At 59.2% G+C, this 9,663-nt stretch overlaps 1 protein-coding gene across 1 annotated transcript; it reads right to left on the bottom strand.

Annotated features, from left to right (window-relative positions):
* Positions 1-3,733: 3,733 nt before the first annotated feature.
* On the bottom strand, positions 3,734-9,623 carry LZTS1 (leucine zipper tumor suppressor 1). The gene is made up of 3 exons (XM_026863109.1): positions 9,027-9,623; positions 7,829-8,650; positions 3,734-6,552 (listed from the first exon to the last, which is right to left on the bottom strand). Exons 1-3 carry the CDS (start codon positions 9,375-9,377, stop codon positions 5,887-5,889), a joined length of 1,839 nt encoding a protein of 612 aa, XP_026718910.1. The 5' UTR covers positions 9,378-9,623; the 3' UTR covers positions 3,734-5,886.
* Between the last annotated feature and the right edge of the window lie 40 nt (positions 9,624-9,663).

Here is a 9,663-nt window from a genome sequence, read left to right as displayed (position 1 = left end):
TGTTACAGAGCAAAGCAAAAGGAATTCTGCAATTAGAAGAGTATATTTAAGCTCTGATTTGCAGCTGGTGGGAGCAAAAGGGGAAGAGTGAGATGTATTTTGTGGCTCGGGGCAGGCTGCACAAGCAAGCCATGACAGCGTGGCTCAGCCCAGGCAGAGGTTTGGGATGAATAAAAATAGTGAGGGTGGCTTTGTGCCGGGGATAAAATAACTTGTCTGCAGCACCCGGGAGCTGCGTGGCACTGCGCGAGCGGCCTGGGGATCCCTTCCCCTTGGCAGACGTGTCGCTGCAGTCCAGGAGGACCTGACACAGGTCCTGTATCACCTGGAAATAAGGTTATTTTTTCAATTAAATATTTAGGCACAAGCACGGCTGCAGAAGTTACCAGACCCGCTGGAAGCAGAGGTGATGCTTTTCAGCTTGGATGGTGCTTGTGGGGACTGGGGGGAGGGCTGGCTCTGGTTCTCGTGGCTTTGTGAGGTTTTGTGCACAAAACCACCCTGCTGAGGCTCTTATCTGGGGGACTTAATTCAGGCTTACTTGCTGTTTAAACCTCTAGGACTGCTGGTTTAATGGGGCACGTATGTCAGGCAGAGGTCTGGTGGCAACATCCAGCTCTGACCTGTCCCCTCCGCTCCCTGGACTCACACACGTGAGTGGATTCCTGCCGGCATCGCCCGAGCCGGCTCCTGCTCTGGCCCTGCAGCCTCGGAACGGGGCAGAAATCTGTCGTCCGCCTGCCTGGTGCTCCCCGGCTGCCGGAGAAAATGCATCCGCCGCCACAGGCAGAGCATCGCTGTCGCCCTGTGCTCACAGGCGCGCTCCTGCCTGACCACGCACCCTGTCCTACGGCCTGGAAGCTCCCAGGTAGCCACAAGGGCCCTGGAAGAGGGGAATGACAGAAGCAGCAGTCAGCTGGAGGCCGCGAGAGATGGCTGGGACTTGCAGCAGGGTTATTTGAGCACTGAGCTGAGAACAGCCCCGCGCCGGGAAAATGGGGTGGGAAAGCAAGGAGACGTGCGGGGCTGGAGTGGGGTCAGGTCTCCCCTCTGCTCTCCGGACCCCGATCCACGGGCAGGCGTGGGAAGGGTGCCCCTCTGCGTGGCGTCGGGCCATGCCAGGAGCCACCGTGGGCTCCGTGTCCCGGCCCTGACACGGCACTTACCCGGGCGCTGAACAAACAGCCCGCTCTTCCATGGCGTGGGGACAGCAGGTACCATGCTAAATGGGACGTGCTGATCTCCCAGCTGCCGCCTTAGTGCATTTACATGCTGTTTTCTTTTTTCTTCTTTTTTTTTCTTTTTTTTTTTTTTTTGGTAATGACTAATGAGGACTGCCTGGGGGTCTTATCCCCCTTCGCCAACTGATGTCAGCCAGTCGGGTCCCTCGGAAAAGCACACGCCAGCTGTCGGCTCATTCAGGAGGGGAGGAGAGCAAACATTGGACACGTTTCCCCCACCCTGCCCCTTGGGTTTTCAGTTGGGACTGGCAGATGTAAGGCAGGGGAGCAGGCTGGTGGGGAGAGCTGCTGCAGGTTATTTGCACATCAAAAGCAGCTTTGCCTCCAACCCCCTATCACCCTGCGAGCACGAGGTGGCTCGATTTAATTGCTCTTTCAAAGGCAGCCCTGGTCTTGTCTCTGCTGAGATTTTAGGGCTAACTCTGCCCCCCATAGCCAGAAACTGATGCAGTGGCACCGGGGTGTTAAAAGAAGATGCAAATCAGCTTTTCTCTGTCTTGAAGCTTATTTGCATCCGCTGATTAGCTCAACAACTAATTCAGACTCCTGTTTGAGGACGGTTGGTGCTCGGGCAGCTGGAGCAGAGTGAACCCAAAGCACAGGCGAAGTGGGGAACCCCAGTGTCTGGGGGGAGATGCACGAGCTGCTGCTGCTTCTCCTGGTTTGCCCCCTCCAACACCTGAGCCAACTGTGTCCCTCGCACTCGGGCGCTTCCTCCCCCTGGGAGCCCTGGCACAGGCCAATGCCATCCTGTTCGTGTTCCACCACCCTGTTTGTGTTCCGCCACCCACAGAGGAAGCGCTGGGTGCCACAAGGCTTTACCCCGGTGTTATCGGGGCTTCTGCTCCTTCCTGAGCCCTTGGGCATGGAGCAGCGGGGTTGCAGCAGGGACCTGGCTGCCCGGGCCATGGCTGTCCTCCACTGCTCAGCTTTCCTTGTGATCTCACAGCATCCTGACACCAGAGCCGTATTTCTGATTGTGCAACAGCCCTACGAGGGCCAGGTACTGCCCGCTACTCCGTTCCTGCTGCTGCCTGAGGCAGAGGATGCTCTGAGCCATGCCTGGGGGGGACACACTGCTTTTTCCCATCAGTGTTAGGCTTTTGGTGGAAAAGGGGTGGCACCAACCCTCACCTGGTTTAATGGAAGAAGCATCCCAGGGTTCCCAGGGCTGTGGTTTTGGCTTCACAGCCTCCTGGGCATTGCCAAGAAGCTGTCCTTATGGTGTGTGTGCCCTCGGGGATGCTGCTCTTGCTCCCAGACCTGCCCTGACTCTTCCTGCTGCTGCTCAGCCCCAGTAAGGCTCCACTGTGCTGTGGCATTTGCAATTTGGTTGTGGCCTCTGCGGAACAGGGATGTCCCCTGGGATAGTGGCTGGCTCGGGGGTCTCCCCCCTACTCTCCTGACCCCGATACACAGACAGGCCTGGGAAGGGCTCGGCCGAGCTGGCAGCACCCCGCAGCGGGCAGGCGATGGTCCGAGGGGATTCGTAACAGAAGGTGCCGCTCAGGAGAAAGAGCCCTCACACGTGGCTTTCTATCTCCTTCCTCCTCAGCAGTTTTCAAAGGCTCTAAAAATAAACTTCCCTCACGCCTCAGGCAGCGTGAGCAAAGCCAAGGTTTCCCTGGAAAGCACCAGCGGGAGCTGGGTGCCCTTTTGGGGGGCACGGAGCAGCTTGTGTGTGGCTTGGGCCCCCCCCTTGCTCAGTGGTGGGGCAAGTGCCCCGTGGAAACAGCCAGAGGAGTCAGGATGAATAGTGTTTTCTGTGATTTGAATGTTCCCCCCGATTTTCTGCCCCCCTGTCTCCCCCTTTTCCCCGCTCTGTGCCGTTTAGATCTGAAACCACCGGTTCCATGCAGGGCAAGTAGACTCTGAATCAATCGGTTTGTGGGGAGAGGAGCTTAAATAGTCAAAACACATTCTCAGTGTCATCAAGGCCTTCCCGCTGTATCTCTCCTCCTGTAATTGTTTTCTCTGTGTCTCCCCAGGAGATGGACCTGCCCACCTCGGGGACGGTGAGTTGGGGACCACTGGGGCTGGGGGGTTTGGGCTGAAAATCCCCAATCGGTCTCACGTGCAGAGCAGGAGGGTGAAGCCCGTGGGATGCGGGCTGGGAGCGGGGCCAGGTGGATTATCTCCTCTCTGATACCCCCGCGTTTGCTGGAGGCAAGTTGCTGCTTTTCCATGCATGGGTTGTCCCAGCTGCACGGCGGAGATAACGCCGCTCGCCCATGCGGGAAGGCGCTGGTGGGGCTGGAAACAAACAGGGCCAGGTGGAAGGACGTCCCCGAAGGGGACTGTGGTGTGCTGTGATAAATGGTTTGTGGCTTGGGGGGGGGCGATGTGCCCCAGAGAGGGGCATGGCAAAGCGCCGTCCTGCATTGTTGCTTGCTGGTGGTGGAAACCCTCCCAACACTGCCAAGCCAGGCACTCAGAGAGGCTAAGTAAGTTTTAAAAAATTTATTTATAAATAAAAACATAAAATTACCAGTAGTTTACATCGGTCACCAGAAATAACATCCAAAAAAAACCTCCAGAAAAATAATTATATGTACAGGCTGAGCGCGGCCGGCCGCCAAGCAGGCGCGGGGGGGGCCGCGGCTCACACCGGGAGCGACACAGCTGCGACGCGGACGGTCACACACAGCGTTGTGCAAAGGCAGCACATCGATGCCTCCGGGCGATCACATCACACAGCGCTGGCTGGGGGGGACACGGGGCCGCCTGGGGCGACGGGGACCTGGGACGGTGGCGCTGAGGCCAGCGGGAGCAGGGCTGGGTGTTGCGGGGATGGGGCAGCCTGGGGGGGGAGCTGGGGGGCTCTGCTCCCCTTGGCACCCCGTGTGTCTGGCACTGGAAAGCTCCTGGTCACTGTGCTCTGGCTGCGACGCGGGTGCAGAGGGGATGCAGGGCTATGGCTCGGATGATGCAGAAAATCCCTTCTGGCCTCGCGAGCCGGAGCGCAGCCACGTGCCATCCTTTGTCCCTAATCCTTCTGCTCTCCAAAACATCCTTCAGCAGGTCTGGGCAAAGGCTGGCTGACCTGACCTGGCCTCGGCCTACAGCCGCAGGGCTGGAACGGGGATCTGAGGTTGGTTTTTCTCAGCGGACCATGGCTAAGGGTCGGCTTGTGCTGTGTGCCAGCGCCGGGACCGGCCGGGCTGCCCCGGCGGGGGTCTGGGGGCAGGGGCAGAAGGCACAGACTGGTTTCTGTGTGTCGCCATTACAGGCTGGCTGGAGCGGGGTGAGGGATGCTGAATTTTGCTGCTTGTGCACAGCTTTGAGCCCTTGGCCAAATTTGTGGCATGGAATCATGCAAGAACACTGGGACGAGGCTTCCCGGGCTGGTGCCCCCTTAGCTAGTGGGTAAACAGACATATTGCAGTAAAAATACCTCTGCACTAGCACAAAGTGGTCCCAGTTGGAGGCCTCCACCCTGGCAAGCTGGACACTGGCTGATTCCCTCCCCGGCCATGCTGAGCTGTGGGGGGGACAGGAGAGTCACTGCTGGTGATGTGCAGTGGAGCCTTGTTATGCGCTTGCTGGTGGCAGGAGGAATTGTGAAGAGCTGGGGCAGAAAACAAAATGAACATGGTTGGTTTGGGTTTGTTTAACCAGCTCCTGTTGGCGGGATCCCGTGGACGTAAGGACGTGGGAGGAGATAAGGCAGTGGGGTTCCTCAGTGGCAGCGAGTAAGGGGGAGTGTGTGGGGTCACGGGGCAAACACAACCGATATACCCCTCGATTCCTTGGGTCAGACTGTGGCTTAGAAATTTCTGTGAATTCTTAAATCCAGTTGCCCGTCTGACAGCTGGAGGAAGGGGACACTGGGTCCTTGTCCGGCAGCGGGGATTGCTGGGCTCGCCACAGCCGTGCGGGTCCGGGGAGGAGGAGGAGGGCTGTGGCCAGGGGCCGGGGTGGGCTGTGCTTGTTAGTGAAAGGTGATTCCGGTGGGGGTGTTGGCTGTATCGAGGTGGGGGCGCGTGGGTAGGTCCTTCCTGAGGCACTACAGCAGCCCAAGGATGGGAGAGGTGGGTGTGCAGCCTGCGCTGGCGGCAGGAGGTGGCTCCTTGGTCCCACAGCAATCGGCTCTGACGGGAGGGAGGTTCAGGAGGGGTGAGAGCAGCTTCCTCTGGGCTGTGGGAAGGGGGTGGCTGGAAGTGTGCCGTGGCCGATTCCTCTTGAAGACGGTGAGAAGGGCTGTGGTGTCCCCATCCCCGGAGCTGTGCCATCACGGGATCCCTCTGAGCCTGGAGCAGAGCATCCCCTGGGAGTTTTGCATCATCTCGTTACCCGACGGGAGATTATTTGCTGAAGTCCTGTTCCCTGACCACCCCCGTCGCCGGCTTCTCAGTCCTACAAGGGGGCAGAAAGACGCTGCTGAGGCGGCAGCGGGGACAAGGAGGAGCTGCTGGCACGTCACCATTGGCACAAGTTGCTTGTTCACCTCTTGTAACACGACAGGCGGGGAGGGCACCGCCACGACGCGGGGAGGGGAGAGGGGCTGGCGAGGTGGCCAGGCCACCAGCTCCGCTAATAAATACACGGCTCATCCGAACTGTACAGGGTGCGGGCCGAGCTGCGGGGCAGCGCTTCTTGCCTGGAAGAGACGCCCGAGCTGCAAGGAGGAGAAGGCAGATCTGGCTCAGATCTCAGTGGCAATGATGTCCTCGTAGGGGACGTCAGCGCCGGGTATGTCCAGCTCGATGGGCTCCTTGCCATCTTCCCCTGTGGCAAGCTGCTGGAGCATCTTCTCTAGGTTCTGGTTCCTCTTGTACATGTGCAGGTAGCTCTGCTGCAGCTGCTTCTGGTAGTGAATCACCTTCTCCTTCTCCTCCTTCCACGTCTGCCGCTCATGCTGGAAGCCGGAGGTCATCTGCTCGTTGTTGTCCCGCTCTGCCTTCAGCTCTGCCCTCAGCCTCTCCACCTCTCCCTGCAGGGCTTGAGCATCATCCACCACGGCGCAGGGCCTGGCCACCTCCCGGGCTTCGCTCAGCTGCTCCTTGAGGACGGCGAGCTCCGTCCGCAGGTCCACGATCTCCTGCTCCAGCAGGTTCACCTTCTCCCTCAGCAGCTCGGACTCGTTCTTCTTGCGCTGGAGCTCGTTCTCACACACCTCCAGCTCCATGGCTTTGGTGCGCAGGGAGCCCTCCAGGTCCTGGGTCTTCATCTCCAGCCCTTCCATCTTCAGCCTCACCTCCTTCAGCTGAGCCTTCAGGCTGAGGATCTCGGTGGTCTTGGTGTTGAGCTCTGTCTGGGACTCCTTCAGCTGCTGCTTCAGGAGGGAGATCTCGCCCGACTTCTGGCACACCTGTGGGGAGGGATGCAGCACCCAAGTTAGGGCTGTGCCTCGGAGAAAGCCCGCAGCACCCACAGTATCCCATGCAAGCCGTGCTGGGCACAGTTGGGGTTCGGCATGTGGAGATCTCAGCCACAAAATCCCATCCAGGGAGATGCCCCAGCACAGGGAACAACACCCCAGGCTCTCGGGGGGCTGGAGGGGACCCCACACTCTCCATGCATCAACACCCCAGATGGCACGGAGGGCTGTTAGTGACCAGCTGGGAGGATTTAAGGGGCTGACACCTCTCAGCTGAGGTGTGGCATTGGAGGGTGTTGAGGGAGCGCTCAAGTCCCAAGATCCCGTCCAACACGTTTGCCGAAACCACCGCTCACGAGGTCAGTTCAACTCACAGAGCTCATTTCACCAGCAGACCCCAACTGCACCCTGCAACCCACAAAACTGCAGCTCGGGAGCCTGAAGCGGGGCTGGTACCGCCGCTCCTCCAGAAAGCTGCTGGGGGGTCGGAATCCAGCCGCGCTGAGAGGGTCCCTCCGGCCGTAGTTTTGGTAGAGCTTGCTGACAGCCTGGAAAAGTGGCTCCAAATTGCAAATAAACTAAAAATACTGGAAGCGATAGGAGAAATCCCTGCATGCGAGGGAGCGAAGGTGAACACCTCCTGGCAGCAGCGAGGCCTCTCCCCACGCAGCCGCTGGGAAATACCGGTCTGTGTTATTCGGGCGGGTGAGCAGGCTCGTGTCTGAATTTTCAGCAGTTTAACAGCCTTTGTTCAGCGATACCCAATCAGTGAGAAAATTAAGCTTAAGCAGAGAGTGGAAGGTTTTACTGCTCTTTAATAAATGACCGTGGCAAGTCCGTGTAGTTCCTATTTACACGGGGGAAGGCAGCTTTACTGCTCCTTTGGGCCAGGCAGCCTGAAAAACCCTGCGCTGGAGTTTGGAAGCACAAAGTTATTTTAATGAGTGGGGTTTTTATGCAGTAGTTGTTTCCTTATATGATGTGAAGTGCTGAGGAGTTAAGAGGGGCAGTGAGTCACTTCGATTATAACTTACAGAGCCTCCACGTGACAGACTAGGGCTCTCCTTGGCTTTAATATCTCCCTGCTACAGCCCGGGCTTAGCACGTGCACCATCTGCTCTGCTTAGACCCTCCCTGGGTGCAGGTGGAGAAATGGAGAGGAGCTGAGAGGTTTATTGCTGGCACCAGAGCTACCTCCTTCCATGTTCACCCTTTGCTTTCAGCACTGGCAGCCCGAGATACCTCCTGGTGCTCCGGTGCCACTTACCTCCCACTGGGTCTCCTCCAGCGCTGGGGCGAAGCTGGTTTTCTCCTTCTCGTAGGACCTCAGCTTGGTCTCCAGCAGGTTTTGCTCTTTCATGAGGTTCTCCAGCTCCTCCCGGAGCTGCTTCTTCTCCTGCTGCAGCTGAAACACCTGGAGGTGAAGGACCTGCTGTGTCCGCTGGGTTTTCTGGGAGGTTTGCTTGAGCTTGCTGTTGCACTTCTGCTTGAGACCCTCCAGCTCTTCCTTGCAGCGCCGCTGCTTCTCTTCATAAACCTGGCAGGAGCTGACTTCCTTCTCCTCGAAGCTCGACTGAAGCTCCTGCAACTCTCCCTCCCTCTCAAGCAGCTTCTGCTCCAGCTCCTGGATGGTGGACTCGTCCGTGGAGATGGGCGAACGGATGCAAGTGGTCTTCTCAGCGGCGTGGTGGTGGGGGGCTTTGCCGGGGTTGAGGATCTTGTTGCCCCCGTCGGAGAAGGACATGGCCTTGAGGCTCATCATGTTGCTGTCCTGGATGATGGCGCACTGCAAGATGTTGTGGGCTGAGCCCCCGAAGCGGCTGATGGGTCCCATGGGCGTGACGAGGGGGTCGAGCTGGTAACTGCTGCTGGTGCTGTGGGTGGGGAGGCTGGACATGGAATTCCTGCCGGAGTCGGACAGACCCCCCGAGCACAGCACCGGCTTCAGCTCCTGCTCCTTGGATTTGTCCGGGGGGTGCAGCTGCTGGGAGAGGTGACCCCCGTTCTCCGGAGAGGAGTGGAGGATGGCGCCGGCCCGGGGCAGCACCGGTTTGAAGGCGGTCGGTCGTGCAGGCGGCTTCTCCGCGCCCTGGGGAGAAGAGCAGAGCCCATCAGCACAGACCAACACCACATCATCTGTCCTCCCCCATCCCCCGAGACCCTTCTGCCCCCAGGGACGGTGGGGATGGCTCAGATCTCCATCAAGGGCCAAAAGCTCGGGAGGATGCTGATGGCTAAAACTGCCTCTGAGGGGGTGTTTGGAAATGAAAGGGTGTGGATTGCAGTGTTAATCCCCACTCCTGAAAGCTGGGGGTGGCAGAGTACCCCCAGCACCTCCCGGCTGCCCCTCTCGTCCCGCTTCCTCTGCACTAACTATTTTCTCTGAGCCTTCTCCCGGACTAGGACCAGGTGGGACCTGCACCCGCTTCGGGGGCACTTTTGGGGCTGCCATCTCCCCTACTAACCACTTCCAGCGGACTGGGGAAGGGCATCAGCTTCTGCGGCGTGGGCGTCCCGAAGTCCATGCCGCTCGTCCCGGCCTGGCTGCCCAGCTCCCCTCCGGCAAGCGACGTATAGTCTGCTCGGTGGGAGCCGTGAGATTTCTGGCTGACCTTGATGTAAAAGAAGTCCTCATTCTTGCTGCTTTTGGAACTGGACTTGTGGCCGGAGTCCTGGGAGAAGCCGAAGCGGAGCAGCCCGTCCGAGTACCTGTTGAGCTTCTTCAGATGGGATGACTTGCGGAGCTTGTACTGGGAGGCTCGGCAGTGCTTGCTGTGGAAGCTGTGGCCAGAGATGAGGCTACTGACGCTGCCCATGCTGCTCCCGGGCAGGGGGCATGCGGCGGGGGGAGCGGAGCCCGGCTGGACCGTGCGGCGAGGGGTCCGGGCAGCGGGTAGAGCTGGCTGCTGCTGCAATCATAGCAAAGCCCTCGCTGAGCCTAGGGGAGGCAAAGAGAGCAGCGTGAGGGAAAGGGGCTTGGGGCGGGGGGACGTGCGGTACTGCCCCCGTGGTCTGGGCATCGGCAGGATGCGGTTTCTGTGAGTGTGTAAATGCATGCCTTGCACGCATCGCCCTCTGCAACTCCCTGCCAGGAGGGGGCAG

This window comes from Athene cunicularia (assembly GCF_003259725.1).
Source record: "Athene cunicularia isolate RWA chromosome 22 unlocalized genomic scaffold, athCun1 chr22_part1, whole genome shotgun sequence".
Lineage (NCBI taxonomy): Eukaryota > Metazoa > Chordata > Aves > Strigiformes > Strigidae > Athene > Athene cunicularia.
This window is presented reverse-complemented; position numbering and strand designations above follow the sequence as displayed.

What these genes read in the sequence shown, in the direction of transcription:
- LZTS1 (XM_026863109.1), bottom strand. Translation starts at nt 9,377, where the DNA reads ATGGGCAGCGTCAGTAGCCTCATCTCTGGCCACAGCTTCCACAGCAAG. An exon ending in TCCCCAGTCCGCTGGAAGTG is followed by an intron (nt 8,651 to 9,026) that starts GTTAGTAGGGGA and finishes TCTTCTCCCCAG; the next exon opens with GGCGCGGAGAAGCCGCCTGC. An exon ending in TGGAGGAGACCCAGTGGGAG is followed by an intron (nt 6,553 to 7,828) that starts GTAAGTGGCACC and finishes CCCTCCCCACAG; the next exon opens with GTGTGCCAGAAGTCGGGCGA.